The following is a 16551-nucleotide window of genomic DNA, read 5'->3' as shown; positions in this document are numbered from 1 at the left end:
CAGATAATGCAGGCTGGTAGTGGGTATTAATCATGCAATTTGTTTTGTGTTTTAGTCCAGCGTAAGAGCTAGGTAAAACTGGGAGGCAAGTTAGTCAATCAGGTCATGAAGAGAATCCCACAAGAAAACCGCTCTTCCGTTACCGAAAGGGCAGTTCTTCCACAAGATATTGGTATTTCTTTAGCTTGTCTCCTACAGTGCAGGGCAGCTGAGCTAGCAATTAACTACTGTGGGCACTGTGATATATAAAGCGATTAAGAAAGCGACACGCCATTCCATTAGAAGAGAGAGAAAGAATGAAGTGAATTAATGGTGGCAAATGATGGATGTTCCAAAGAGGTCAGACAAGTGAGATAAAATGTCAATGAATTTAAATGCAACAGTCACTTGACAGGAAGCTATCAGACCCCCCTGAATGTGCCTTACGGTGACAAAGGATCTTCAACTACTTAGCAGATGCATTTCTCAGGATACAGTATCTCATCAGAGAGGATGTTTAGAACTGGAACGCACCAATCTCTACAACCAACTGCTCATACTTTGATAGGGACAAAAGTTAACAGTAAAAAGCAGAAATCAGTATAAAGGGTACCTGTGCAAAATCTGCTGCAAGCCGCATCTTCCCACCTTCACCAAGGGGCCTTATTAGACTGGCATTGCGAATGAAAAGTTCAATTGCTCTTTGAGCCATGGCTTCAGTGTTATCAAAGACAAAGTCAAAACACTCAAAATGTCTGAAGTAGTCGCTCATGACTCTTGCTATAAAACCCTGTAGTTCTTTCATGTACAGAGAACAAGGGACATCTGGTTTTCCTGAGCCGGATAATGATCTGGAAAAAAAAGAGAAAAGAAAAAAGAAATGGGGACAGCTAAATTCATCTTTAAAACACAACCAAAACCCACTGGATTCTTTTTAATTTTTTTCCCCACCCCACGAAGTCACGGCATGGATTTCCATGCGAAGAGACTCATTTCTACTCAAAATAAAAGAGCATGTAGCACTCTCTGAAACTGTAGTCAAAAAGAACCTCTTATCAGCCATTCCCATCCTAACAAGATAAAGGTAATCACCCCAGTCCTACCCAACCTGCAGAGCCTCCACCAGTTTGGAGCCAAAACCTCAAATCCAGCCCCTAAATTTAAATGTCCCAGTTGTTGATTTGAAACTCTAGTAATGGATCAGAAAGTACATGCACATATCGCAGGGTTAGTAGTTTAGCCTATCTCAAACCTGTTCTATGTATACAATTAGCTTCTTAGATTCCTCCAAAACCAGAATTGTAACGTCAATCTAATTATCACAGAAGCAGAAGAGAAGCTACAGGGCACAGAAATCCATCACCTTTCTCTTTCTTTGGATCAGTCAGGCAAAAGAGCTTTTCCAGACTCAGGAAGGCTATCTAACAAAACTTAGCCTTTGGCTGGAATCAGTTTATCCACCCAGAGAAGTATTTTTGCTGGTAGTGGCAGAAGAAAGATGGAGAGCATAAAATATTGTTTAAAAAGAAAAGTAAAAAGGAAAACTTCAAACACCTCTGAAAATAAACTATTTTCAGTGAATTTCCAAGGCAGAAAACAGGACATCTGATGATGATATAAGCAATGTCAGAACAGAGAGAACCACCAAAATAACACTCAGGAAGGAAGTCTCAATTATAGATTGGACTCAAGATCTTTGCAGATAAAGAATACTGGAAATTTTAACTAAAATGCTATGGAAAAATAGCATAATACACTAACTCTGAGCTTTCAATAAAAACAAATTTTTGAACCATTTCATATTCGATAATACTTTAGAAAGATTTCTGGGTAATTTTGAATCACAGGTTACACACTTTATTTTGAGAAACAAGAATACTGACAGTTCTGAAGACTGTCTCCCCCAAAAAATAAGTTTTGAAAGGAAAAGGCATTTTTAAAGCACAATAATGGCCTCTGCTTGGCTTTATTTTTCTATTTAAAATGAATTTTATTCAACAGATATGCAAAAAAAAGAAACCCCACCCAAAAACCAGAAACCCCCCCAAAAAAGTGAGGAAGACAGATGCTACCTGATCGATTTGTTTCAATAGATAGGTGTGATCCTGCTTTCTGTGTTCACTGACCATAAAGCATTGCCTTTTCCTCAACCAAATGCTCTTGCTCCAAGGACACTGTGGCAATAATAATCTATTATGCATATGCAGGATGTCTTACTAAAGCAATGTTAAATTTAAAAAATATTTCTAGTTACCCAGAAAAATCTTCCTGGTGCATAGTGATGATAATAGCTTCTACTGAATCTCCTACAGAGTTCAGTAACGGTTGAACAGCACTACCCATCAGATCATGGACTGCCTAAAATAGAATAAGAAAAAAAGACAGAAGTAAGGAAACAAAGAAGCATTTGCATTTTGACACCTCAAAAATACCTTGACAAACAGTTCATTTCAACAGTGCTTTCTGCATTAGAAACTGCTAAATAGAAGGTCAAAAACCTAAGATAACACCTCTCTTTAATTGATCTTACCAGTAAAGTACAGAAATAAGGCTGTTTACTACTTTGGTGTAAAGCCTTCCTTCAAAAAGGCGCACAACTATCTGGCACTCCCGGTCTGTACACGTACATGTTGTGCGTACACACTGTTCAGCCATTCATTCCCCAGACACACAAGCTGCCCTTCGTTCCTCTGCACACAACCCCTCCCAGGTCTGCACCGCAGGAGGGATGTGGATAGCTGTCACCCAGAGCGCTGCACGGCCATCCACATCACCCCACGGAAAAGCACCACGTAGCATAGAAATTACAATTTTATGCGTGTGGCTAGGGGGCAAGGGGATGATGAAGGATCCAGTTATTGCTGTGTAAATGCTGCAGAGAAAGAAATTTATTTTCACAGTCATATGACATCTGGGTTCCAACCATTACAAGAGTATTCTTGAATACAAATGCTACTCAAGCAGTGATTTGGCACACACAATATATATATAGCTACAGAGACAACAAAATGTAACTTTCAGAATATTTGTATACCTTTGACTAACACATACTGGCACAAAATAATACCTAGGAAAATAAGTGCCCATTTTAAGCATAACAAACAAAGCAAAGCTCAGCCCCACCCCCGCAGCACACGGACGTTCAATTACCTTTAAGGCAGTTGTGACTGTTTGCTCAGCAGCTGCTGGAAACGAGCTCTGATTGGTAATGACCTAAAAATGTTAAGGTAATTTTTAATCATCAACATTCAACAAATTATTAGAATCCATAGTATTTCATTTCATTTAGAACTATACTAAGTTATCCTTAGTAATGGGTGGTTTACATAGGTACAGATAACTATCAAATGTGTTTTATACAGACAGACTTTCCAACGCACCAGTCTCAGTCCTTTGCTCTCAAATTCCCTATGGACTCTGCTTCTGTCTCGGCAAAGAAATGATTCAGTTGAGTTCAGCTGAAATTTAGCTCAAGGTTTAACGGAATCAGAATAAAAATAAGTGGTGTACCCCCCAACTGCTAAGTATAGAATTTATGGAGAGCTATATAAGCAGCTCTATGGCATATATTTGAAAGAACTGTTCTTTCTCAGTATTATGACTGCTATAATACTACATGTTAAATAGCTGTTTATATACAGCTACAGTGACATTAGAACTGAAAGTCAAGGAACAATCTGAAGGAATATTCTACTGATTTCCTTACGGTTATGAACATGCTGCACAATAGTATTTTTAAGCCAGATAAGTACTGAACTCAAAGACTGAATCATACCAGATCTCCCTCCAACACTAAGGCACATGAGGTTCATTACTAAATACATCAGAGAAAGCAGACTTAAAAGTTGATCTACCATCTGTTTGCAAATTCCAAACAAATTTTATAGGATTTTTAGCATTTTTTAACATTCTTTAAACATACCCACAGTCAGGAATACTCGGGATCTTTTTTCTAATGAGGCTAGGATTTAAACACAATTAACTACAACTTCCACTATAGCTGTTTGTTTTAATTTACAGAGACTGTGTAACCATTGGCATCACTAAGCCAGTAAACTGGAATTACTCGTAACTGTGCTTAGTCCTGACAACTCTTCCAGGCCAGACTTTGGTCACAGCCAAAATGCATGGAGGTATCTGTGAGGTGCTGCTTTTCTTGATTTCACCCTTTACCTTCCCCTTTTCAGTCTTCTGAGAAAGGTAAGCTTGGGCTGGGACAGATGCAGACAAGGGCTATCAGGCTGGCCAGTACAAAGCCAGAGCTTACTTGGTAAGAAAAAACAGAAAAGAGTTTGTTCAGTTGTTTAGGCTCACAAAACAAGGCTGAAAGATGTGATTATTCTCCATAAACACATCTTTCACTTCTCTTCTAATATTGACAATTTGTCACATAGCAGTGCTTACCAGGGCCAGCCAAGTCCCAGAGTTGTACAAATGCACAGCATGGTGCAGCCCTTAACCCAAACCTGGGCTGTATTTGTCAGAGTTCTCATCAGCTAATGGCAGAATATAGTTACAATACAGCAACAAAGTTGACATTATGGCAAGAAGAGAAATACCAGAGGAAGCCTACCTTCAGAACCGATTGGTGCAGTTTGTACAGCGAGTTAACTACAGCTACGTTCCTCCTCTGTCCCTCTGTGAGGGGTCCGATCACCTGGCTGGCATCTCCTTGAGTAGACAGCTGCAGTGATTGCGGAAATGGTTAAAACAGCGGCAACTCTTTAAACGGTGCATCACCACAAATTTATAGTTAACTTAGACCGCAGCAGAAAGCCATAGGTCTTCAGGACCAATGTTCTTCCATTTAACAATTTATCTTGATTCCTATGATTTCCATCTCCAGATAATGCCATGAGAGACTGCTGTCTTGGACAGTGCTCAGACCCAGATCTCTTGGAGATACCTAGTCCCAGCATAACTTCAGCTGTTGTCATCTATGAGTCAGGTGAAGTCACCTACCTGAGGATGCAGTACAAACTAGCACCAGCAGAACTGAAAAAAGTATGTTTTTCTGTATAGCCCCCGTCCTTACTCCTGACAACCATTCAAGCCTCTCCTTAAAGACTCTGTTTCTTCAAATACATGACTTATAGCTTTGGACATATTAGTGGCTTGTAAATAAACAGAAAAACAGAACTGCAAGGACCAAAACTGCTAGTCCTGTCATTAAAAAGAGTTCTATCCATGAATCTTTCAGCAAAAATTAAAAAATCATTTCTTCATATTTAAACTCCACGAAGCATGCATTTTTTATCATCACCACAGAAACCAAAGTTCCAGGGTGATACATAAATAGCAATTAGCTATAGAACAGTCCCATAAGGATACCACAGCATATGTTTATAATTTAAAATAAAATAAATTGTAATTGGGAAACAAACAGAAATCTTCTTGTGCACCGAAAGCTGCAGAAATACAAAGAACTGACAAAAGGCTATGTGAATTCTAGAAGTATGTCTAAATATTACAGCAAGAATAGCTATTAATAGAAGGCTATACTGAGATATAATTATCTGACTAGTTATCTATATTTCAGGATACAAAATTATCCTCCAGGAAACTCCAGAAGATGCCTAGCTCCGCAAGTCTCTCAGTAAAAATATATTCAACTCATTGAATAAGTCATCAAGGGACTTTCATGAAGCATGTCTTTAAACACAGTTGTAGGTCCTACAGAAAGCTCCTAAACTAAAACTGAATATACACTAACAATTGTTTAAGAACAGAAGAAACAAATTAACATGTTATGGCAAGCAGCGAATCTTTCCTAGGGAAAGTCTACTCCTGTAGTTCCCATAGCTTCCACTCTGCATAAACACAGACAACACGCAAGCAAAGTCATCTAGTATTTGCCAGCACGACCAATAATGAAGTTTTAGACAAGTTCTTGCAAGCACACAGGAACTCAAACTTATTCACAGCACTATGCTGACAATATCAGTTCATTTCCCTTTCTTCAAATCCCAAATAATCCCTTCAAATTTAGGGATTATTTCAGGATAAATAGGCTTCTGAGGCTTTGCGGAGGGAAAAAATCTTTTCCAATGTTATCTTCAATTATTTGACATCAGAATGACTAGCTGACAAATATATCATCTCAGCATCTTCCTGCCTTCCTGATGAGAACAGCCACATGGGTTACGTACCTCTGTTTCCTTCCTGATATTTCTATTTGACACACCTGACTCGTATAAAGAATTCTGCTTCTCACACTTACAGCTTTACAAATTAATAACAAAACAGCTGTGCAGAGAAACACCCTGTCCACCCAGCTGACCACCCTCCCAGACCTCAATAACCCTTTTCCCCCCCCACCTTTTTTAAGTCCTCTATATTCAGTTGGGAGTTTGGACATTTACAACTATCAAACATAAAAGACCCTAAAGACAACAGTAAAATTTTATATCATAGTCACTTAAATTTCTGTTTCTCAGAGTCTATTGTAAAGGTTTCACAATTTTTTTTTCTTAGACATTATGAAATCATTAGATCGTGTCTCTTCTGCTGGTGAAAAAGCTAAACGGGTAAGTACAACCACCAGCAAGTACAAACGTAACTCTTCTGCAGCAACAAGCAACTCTCGCCGTAAGCAACAGTGCACCACAGCTTCACAGGCAAAGTCTAAAAATGCCTACAAGCAACCAATCTTTCTAAAAATGTTTCCCGTAACAAATTCCCTTAAATTAATCAGTATCTTAAAATAAAATCACTGGTCTAAAACAGAGGCTTGGAAAACTTGACTCTTGTAGCTACCAGTAGGAACTGGGCGGCCCAGGGCGCCCTGGACTGCTTCTCCTGAAGGAGCGCCATGGGAACACCTGGCACCCACCTGGGTAGGTTTGCCCTACCGTCTACAGCTGAAGTCTCAGGCAGTCGTTCCTGTCTCTTGCTGTCACCACAACGACTTCTGTGACCTTGCCTTGAGGCAAGAAGGTTCTGCATGGACTGTCCAACACGGTTCATGTATGTATACTTTGTCACTGGCACGTATCTGGATTTCAGGTAGTTCATCATTATTCTAAAACTCCAATGCCTCAGACTGAGTTGTTGACACCTCTAATACCCATGGTAAAATCATGCATCCAGGTAGGAAAAAGCCATCACTGTGTCACCAACAAACCATGGACCATTTACTTCAGACACAAACCATCCCACAATTTATTTTCCATCCTACCAGGTTTTATCAATGATTCACATTCATCACTCTCATTTATACAGCAAGTACTTTGGAAGTTCTGTGCTGGGCACAGTTTATGCATTTAAGCCCAGCAGTAACATAACTCTTCCTCTGTTATCTACCCACCGGGGACTGCACTGTGTAAACAGGTTAAGTCAAATATGTGTGAAGCTAGCCACATCCACTCAGCTGAAAGAAACAGTCCAAGGGCCTTCTTTTTGATGAGGGCACCACAGACAAATCCTGATGTCTTTTCAAGCAGTTAGATTTATCCAGAAATGCAGAAGGTCAGGAGGGTGAATTTCTGCTAAGCAGAAATAGGGAGGACAGAAGGGGTGACTTCATCCCAAATCAGAATCTATTTTGGGAAAGAAACAACTAAAAGACAAAGCATAGCTGAACGACCAAATCCCACGTCCAGGGAACCATCAGTCACCCTGGGAGTTAAGTCGGGCTCCAGTCTTCTAGCTGATAAGAAGAAAGGAAACCATGCTGAAGTCAGACCTGAATGAGCAGTACCAACAAAGACTGCAACTGTTGCACTTTTCTGTATCTGTTCTTAAGCACAGCAATCGATTTCTTATGCTCTTCACTTCTGTTGGGTAAACTGTTTCTGCTTTTACCTCAAAGCCCGTCTACTACTTACAGCAATTTCATGGGCACTAACAAAAGCACAGGCATCCTATTCCCCAGCAAATGGCAGTTCTGCAGCGGGTAACATGTCATGTTGCCCTTTGCCAACACGGGCCACCAGCACACTGGTAACATGAGATGCTAGTGAGGAAGAGGGGAGCGAGGCAGAGACATCTCCTACCAGCAAATACTAGCCAGGATTTGTGTCTCATGCATCCAGGCACTAGGACAAGGGCTGTGTCTTGCAGTCTCAGGAATGTGAACATGGGCTTCCATCCCACACGGTATTTCAAGAGAACTCAAAGGGCAGCTGTTAGCTAAAATGAGAGAGAAACACTGTAGGCATTCCCTTTCTGATACGTGTGTTAGGACATTCTCTAAGGTAGGAGGCTGAAATTTGCAGGTTCAATCTGCAGCAATAGCTGGAGGAAGCTACCTAGAAGTTTGGTTTTTTTAAATCCCATTGAGAACTGGGTAGTAGCTTGGGTAGTTTATTTAACCAGAAAGGATACTTGCAGAATCTGATACACAAAAAATGTGTCGCAAAGAGGAACAAGCTGACTGAAGGCCACCTGACTTGCTTCAGCCTGACATAGTGGGGAAAGTGTAAGCCATGACTGCCACTGTGCTATCAACAAATTCAGAAGTTCTTCTGGAAAATAGTTTATTTTAGTTTATATACCTCAGTACACTACTGTGGTTACACTGCTTCACCTGCAGGGACTGGAGGTGTCTCGTATTGGGTCCGTCAATTGCCCAGTGCAGAAAGTTGCAGGAATGATTCGCCTGGCAACATGCAGGAAAGCACAAAGCAGAGAATGATATGCAGGAGCAACAGGAGTGAATCGAGCTCTCCCGAGGGGCAGGTGGGTGCAGAGCGAGCCAAGAGCTTACGGGTAAAGATTCAGGGGCAGGCCAACACGGGGGCACTGCTGTGGGTGCTCGCTACAGGCCACCTGATCTGGAAGAGGAAGTCAACCAGTCGCAAGGCCCACGGTCACAGGCCCTGGTTCTCACGGGGGACTTCAACCACCCTGACCCCTCCTGGGAAGACAACACAGCCAGGCTCACGCAGCCCAGGAGGTTCCTGCACAGCGCCGATGACAACTTTTTGACGCAGGTGATGGAGGAGCCAACGAGGCGAGGTCTGCTGCTGGCCCTTGGACTCACAAACGAAGGAGGGTGGGCGGGGGTGTGAAGGCTGGGGGCAGCCTCGGCTGCGTGGCCACGAGACGGTGGAGTTCAGGATCCTGCGTGGAGGAAGCAGGGCAACATGTAGGATTGCAGCCCTGGACTGCAGGAGAGCTAACTCTGGCCTCCTCAAGGACCTATTTGGAGGAATCCCATGGGTTAGGGACTTACGTAGGGGGATCCAAGAGAGAGTGGGCTAATATTCAAGCATCGCCTTCTCCAAGCTCAAGAGGTGCATCCCCATGAGTAAGAAATCGAGCAAAGGGGGCGGGAGGCTTGCATGGATGCGCAAGGAGCTTCTAGCAAAACTCAATCAGGAGAAGAAAGTTTATGGGATGTGGAAAAAGGGATGGGCCCCTTGGGAGGAATATAAAAACATTGTCAGAACATGCAGGGAGGCAATGAGGAAGACTAAGGTCCACTTGGAGTTGAATCTGGTGAGGTAATTCAAAGACAGCAAGAAGGGATTCTGTAAGTACATCAGCAGGAAAAGGATGATGAGGGAAAACGTGGACCTGCTGCTGAATGAGGTGGGTGCCCTGGTGACAAAGGACACAGAGAAGGCAGAGTTACCAAATGCCTTCTTTGCTTCAGTCTTTACCCCAAGGCTGGCCCTCAGGTTTCCCACACCTGAGCAAGAGACAAAGTTTAGAGAAAGGAAGACTTTCCCCTGGTCGAAGAGGATCACATTAAGAGATCACTTAATCAAACCTGACACCCACAAATCCACGGGCCCCGATGGGATGCACCCCCAAATGCTGAGGGAGCTGGCAGATGTTGCTGCTAAGCCTCTCTCCATCATCTTTGAAAGGCCATGGAGAACAGGAGAGGCGCCTGAGGACTGGAAGAAAGACAGCGTTACTCCAGTCTTCAAAATGGGCAAGAAAGAGGACCCAGGAAACCACTGGCTGGTCAGCCTCACCTCCATCCCTGGAAAGGTGATGGAACAGCTCATCCTGGAGGTCAGCTCTATGTGTGTGGATGCCAGAGAGTTGAGCAGAGCGGAACCCATGAAGTTCCACAAAGGCAAGTGCAAGGTCCTGCACCTGGGGAGGAACAACCCCATGCACCAGTACAGGCTGGGGCTGACCTGCTGGAAGGCAGCTCTGCGGAGAAGGACCTGGGAGCCCTGGTGGGCAGCAAGTTGTCCATGGGCCAGCAGCATGCCCTGGTGGCCAAGGAGGCCAGTGGACCCTGGGGGGCATCGGGAGGAGCGTGGCCAGCAGGTCGAGGGAGGTTCTCCTGCCTCTATGCTCTGCCTGGTGAGGCTGCACCTGGAGTGCTGTGTCCAGTGCTGGGCTCCCCAGTTCCAGAGAGACAGGGAACTACTGGGGAGGGGCCAGCGCGGGGCTGCAAAGAGGATGAGGGGACTGGAGCATCTCCCTTCTGAGGGAAGGCTGAGAGAGCTGGGGCTGAGGGAAGACTGAGAGGGGATCTTACCAATGCGTGCAAATACCTCAAGGTTGAGCGTCAAGAGGACGGGGCCAGGCTCTTTTCAGCAGTGCCCTGTGACAGGACAAGGGGCAACGGGCACAAACTGCAGCACAAGGAGTTCCACCTGAATGTGAGGAAAAACTTCTTTACCCTGAGGGTGACCAAACACTGGCACAGGCTGCCTAGAGGCTGTGGAGTCTCCTTGCCTGGACACACTCAAAACCCACCTGCACACAATTCTGTGCAACCCGCTCTGGGTGAAGTTGCTTTAGCAGGGGTTGGACTAGATGATCTCCAGAGGTCCCTTCCCACCCTGACCATTCTGTGAATAAGCACTTAACTACTGAGTAGTTCATCTAGCCTATTTTAGAGACCCTGCTTTAGGGAGAGAGTAAATGCAGCCTGCACGCACCTATCTCCCCCACTAACTGTGAAGGGAATCTAAAGCAGTACCGCAGATACATACAGATAGCTGCCTAAGTCACGTCAGATGAAATCTTACACTAAAAATGTATTTGCACCCCTTTGCATAGACCTGCTTTGGAAATGTGTCTTGGAAATAACTAGATCAAGTGTTCTGGATTTTACACTTTTCTATGTTTAATACCTAAGAACAGACGTATAATTTGACAGTGTGGATTTGATCTCACATGTTGAGACATGTGCTATGATCAGATTGCTTTGGGTTTAAATCCTTGTTTTCACCATGAAGCAATGAATGTAGAATTTAGATCAGGATGTGGATCAAATCATCCATTCTCCCTTGGGTTACAAAAAAATGCTAATTGAGTTTGTCTTTTTCTTGTAGAAAAGCTCAGACTATCAATGCAATTTTTTCCTATAATTCGTTTAGTGTTTCAAAGTGACTAACTTCCTTTCTTTCAACAGGTGTCAGCTCAGAAGAGACACTTTTGTGAGCCTGTTCGCTACCTTTCGCTTCACAGACTAAACACTATGTGACAAAGCTCAGTTTCACAGTAAGTAACTAATATCTTGCGTGCATCCTTATTGACAGTTTTGAAAAGCTCCATTTATTTGATTTCTCTACTCTAAAACTGCCTCAGCAAACCCACTCTCTAAAGAGCAGGAAACAGCATCATAATTTAGAAGGAGTACAGAGAAGATCTTCAATCAAAATAAGACAAAAGTAGTGCCTCTCAACAAAGCTTTTGATCTAAGTCTAGGATCACGAGACTAATGTGTTTTGATAGCACAAGTTGAACTCCAATTGTCAAGCTGACATTTTCAAGAATAAATACATTCCTAATAGAGGCAGCTGATGTGGCCATACCTCTGGCAGAAGGCAATCAATCCATCTGGCATTTGGCCTCCTGCCTGATCATAACAACTTGTTATAAAGCACAGGCTCCATTTCCAGAGTTTCTGAGTCAATAGGGCTTGACCCTGGGATTTCTCCCATAAGCTACAAATAATCAGGATGATTTACTATTAGGTTTAATGTTTTCCATACAGCAGCAGAAGCCTTTTACAATCTTTTTCCATCTAAAAACCACAAAAGTTCACTAGAAACAGTTTGCTACTTTCTGTAACAATATGACACCGTCTAATAGAAAGACATAACGGTCTGAAGTCCACTAGCTATGCCACCTAATATATTAGCTACTTAGAGAACAATTTGCAGAACGAAGAGACATAATTTAGAGGTTTGAAGTGTAGCATTTGAATGAATGTGTCGGGGCAAATAAGGTCCTTGACTGATGAGGATAAATTAAAATGAACGTTCTGCTTTGAAAAAAAAAAATCAACTGAAATTTAAGAATAAATCATAGAATAAGAATTTATCTTCTTGGAATGAGTTCTGATTTTTCAAAGGAGAACTATTTCAAGACATGAAGAAAAGAGTAAGCTGTGAGTTCAGGCAATAACTTAAAATGTACACAAAAGAAATCATATTGCACCCTCAGGACATTCTTTTAGTTTCCAGAATATCTTTTTTTTTTAACCTTCCTCAGAAAAATGAAAATTTTATATTCTAGGAATACAGAAAAGGAGCTCTACGGTGAATGCATTCAAAATCTTATAGAAAACACAACTGTTATTTTGGAAAGAAAATATTTGAAGACATTAAGTCCTTGACCAAGAAAAGACCACCAAACACCATGAGCAAAGTACTCATGCTAGAACAGCAGCAATCATCAAACCATTCCCTCAGGGGTATTTCTGTTTTGTTTTGTGGGGTTTTTTTACTTCTTTAATATTTTCAAAAGCAGAAGAAATGGAAGAAAACCAGCAAATGGTCTTTCCATAACAGAAAAGACAGGATTTATCTCTTAAGTCTTTGAATTATCTGAGAAGAAAAGCACTGTACAAATAATCGAAAGTGAGTAGTGGTTCACGGTCCTTAAATAATGAGATGCTTTAAAACAACTCTGCTATCAGACAGGACCCAAAACCTTTAAGGAAGCTCAAGAGAATCTTAAACCTGAAGCACTTAGAATAATTTCTCAGCTTCCCAAAATTATGTGCCTTGTACTTGGCATTTTTTTCAGACTCAGGTTTATCCAACTAGCCCAAGTCTGAGGAGGATTTCAAGGACCATGTGTGTTGATCCCAGTACCTCTGACTGTAACAGTTTACTGAATTTTTCATGCTTGCCAAATTAATGACTGAATGATTAATCATATTTTTAATGTCAAAAATGTATGTATGAGCTTTGTATTGTCCAAGCCTCGTTAAGAGTAGTTCCAAAACTGCAACATTCCATACCACATCAACATATATTTAACCAAATCTATTTCTGAATCACAGAATTAAATTTTGTATGAAATAACTTGGAGCTTTCTATAACAAAATACTGTAAGGATTGTGCAAACTTCTCTTTTTCTACCTGTTAGCAAAATTACATGCTCTATCTACAGAAGTCTTTTAACTACTTTCCCAGGAAGATAAAATGAAGTACAGATTACTCTCAAAACCAGCCATTTATGCTTGGATGATTTCTTCTGGAGTTTAGCCAGTATCTCTTAAAAAAAAATAAAAAATCACACATTTGTTATGTGAGTCACGATCTAACCAGCAAAAGGCAACATGAGAATGAAGAAAATTTTTCATGAAGTTATTTTTTAATGCAACTTTCTCCTCTAGATTTTTAATTCAATTTTTACAAGTTTAAATGCTTTAAGTGACTTAGCAGCTAGACATTTCTAAGTATTCTCTGACCAACATAAGTAGCTTCCTAATGACTGTTTTAACAAAACTCTTCTGATATTTCCATAAAAAAATTACAAAACCTGAGCTGACTTCTGATTATTTTTAAATTAGACCTACTGCCATCTTTAGCTTTTATTACTGTACAGTGAAATAGTAATTATTCTGAAATTATTTTAGTATATAATAGCCTCCCACATATTATGAATTCCTTTAATGTGCCAAACATTGAATCCATCTTTTTGGGTTCTCTCATTTAAATAGCATAGATACAAGTTTTTCAATGACAGTAACACCATGTCTTCAAGGTAGCGGTATAATACAATTAATTCACGTATCTCAAAAAGAGCGGGGAAAATAAAATCTTTCACATTACTTACACCATTGTAACTGACCCATTATTTACAGAAAACCTTTCCCGAAGTGTCATTTCACTACTGTTCTTGACGATTTGTGAGCTTATTACATTTCATTCTTCCATCTAAAGTTCACAATACTCGACATTTAGACAGGAGGACTAGATACATTTCCCTGGAACTGTCAGACAAATCTCATTGTTGGAATATGTCCTGAATAGTGATTCACCTGCAAATGAAAGCTCACAATTCAATATAACACCACCTAATATGAGACACTGATTAATTCTTTTAAGATCACATAATAAAAAAGGTGAACAGAAATTCACTTTATGTCATTACAATGAGAATTCATCATGCTTTTCAATTCAAAAGCATCACAGGCCTCATAAATTTGCTGGAGTTTAAATCTGGTGCCAAAACTCCAGTGCATGAACAGTATTTTGCCTTCACTGGAAGAATCTGATTCCAGGAAATCTTTTCTCCCTCCTTCTCCACCTTGTTCTCCCCTACTTTGCTGAATTATTCAGCTAGTTAAATCTAGCTATGTCAGAGAAGACGACGGGTGGACAAAAAGCCAACACAGATAGCCCAAACCACATAGTTATGTCAGTAAACATCTGTTTTCTTGCTAGTATAGCATATTTCATTTGGGGAACTTGCATAAATTAAAGAAGCAAACAAAGGTTTCAGTTGGTGTAACGTTCATTTCTCCTCAGGAATACATATGACTGAAGCCATCACAAGAAATGCTTTCCTCCATAAATGAGGTCTTAATTTTTTTAATCTCCCTAAGAAGAAACCATAATTATAGCCCTCCTAGATCAACATCTTTCATTCTTGCAACATTACAGATACTTTTCCTTGCATTTCTGCTTTTCTTAACAACTTCACTGACCGAGCCAAGAACTTCCAATATAGTCTCTGGATCAGTTAAATACACTTAGCCTTTTAGATTCTGGACAAAAACCATGCCATTCATATTGCTTATCATCTAAATAACCCACTGAAAACAGCTTATTTAGATCTTCATTCCCCTAATCAAGCATGACAGACACTTTCTCTTCTACAAATCACATTACAAAAAATCTTTGTAAAGATGCTGCCTTTCTCAGCTCAGCGTTTAAGCTGAATTAATTGTTGTTTTTCTATCCCACCTGGCATTCTAGCATTTTCCTTCCTCATTCTCTTTATTGCAACAAGGTTTACAAACCAAGAAGAAGCATTCATAAATTAGAGATTTTTTTTAAACATTAAAAATAAAAACCAAGATCACAGCATGTTTCATTGTAATCTCAGGAAGAGAGATCCTGAAGATTTGTGAAGCCATGGCATCACAGAATTACACTTTCAAAGCTACATCACCAAAACCAAACAGCAGACTATTTTCTACGGATCATCATATACCAGGTGCACCATGAACCCACAAAGAAAGAAATCATGAAAAAAAAAATATCAAGACTCATCTGCCACAATATCACAAATAGTTATGATGACTGAATGGATGTGCAGAAAGTTGAGATCTATTTTAAACCTCAGTAATTACAAACTAGTTTTTAAACATATGCAAAGGAAAGGATCAGCTTTTTTTGCAGGAAATTTGAGAGACAAAAATAAATTTTCTAGCATGGTGTGAGAAGAATATGGTTTGTTTTCTCACAGTCTGACTCCTTAAACTCAAAAAAAATCTCCCAAATAATCTATTCCAAGCCATTCTAAATGGCTAGCTAGTGGACCAGACATATTTGATAGGCAGAGATTAATCTGAATATCTAATGAAAGTGGAAAATTGAAAATTATTATGGGTAACTGCAAAAGATGAAGCCACCTGAGCAGCATAAAAGAACACAACAGTAGCCAAGGATGCAAGTAAGCAGAATTTGGAATCTTGCACCTTGAAATCACAAGTTCAAATATAAAGTGGCTTGAAAGATAATGAGAGATAAATTGTTTGTCTCAGTTTCAATCCTAGTGGAAAATGGGCACTTATTAAAATCTTCATCATGTGTATCACTGACTGACAATTTTATTTGAAGCCTCAGGAAGGAGACCTGTGATTGAAAAGTCTGAGAAGAGAAATTGATCTTCAGAAATGACTCCTATACAGTAGAGAGAGAGCACACTGGCAGGATAATGTACTGAGCCATACAAGTTTTGTGGGCAATACCAAAAATAATTTAAGAACAACTGCAGCAGAGCTGACTTTCCATTGTATATATTTTTATGCTAATCTTACATAATGCATTTGGTGCTGATGGGCATTACAAAGATGAGTGCTCTAAATATATCTGAACATGACAGACAGATGATGCTCCTCAGCCTCTATCTCCATCCATTACATTCACTAAAAATAGAATATTAAATTACAGACAGGGTTGGTTGCACTGGCATCCAGAAAGGTGTCATCTGAGTTGGCTCAAACAATTATTTGGCTATCTGAAGAAAGTGCTGAACTCTTGAAAAGAGTTAATATCCAGGAGTTTCCTTGCACGCATCCAGCAGTATTTGGAGTTGCCAACTGGCCACAACACCACAGATAACTGTGCTCTTTTCAAGTACTAAAACTCTGGTAGAAACACCAAATGTTATTTGAAAATGAGTCAAGTATGG

At 40.5% G+C, this 16551-nt stretch overlaps 1 protein-coding gene across 1 annotated transcript in view; it reads right to left on the bottom strand.

Moving 5' to 3' along the window:
- COG5 (component of oligomeric golgi complex 5) overlaps positions 1-16551 on the bottom strand; it is a 181922-nt gene that overhangs the window by 20120 nt on the left and 145251 nt on the right. The window contains exons 15-18 of the mRNA XM_080392755.1: positions 4553-4663; positions 3130-3192; positions 2234-2337; positions 593-830 (exon numbers count right to left, since the gene is read on the bottom strand). Of these exons, the coding sequence (XP_080248881.1) occupies positions 593-830; positions 2234-2337; positions 3130-3192; positions 4553-4663 (516 nt within the window). The remainder of the gene's footprint in view (positions 1-592; positions 831-2233; positions 2338-3129; positions 3193-4552; positions 4664-16551) is intronic.

This window comes from Falco punctatus (assembly GCF_963210335.1).
Source record: "Falco punctatus genome assembly, chromosome: 6".
NCBI classification, from domain to species: domain Eukaryota; kingdom Metazoa; phylum Chordata; class Aves; order Falconiformes; family Falconidae; genus Falco; species Falco punctatus.
The sequence above is the reverse complement of the archived record's forward strand: the minus strand, read 5'-3'. Positions and strand labels throughout refer to the sequence as shown.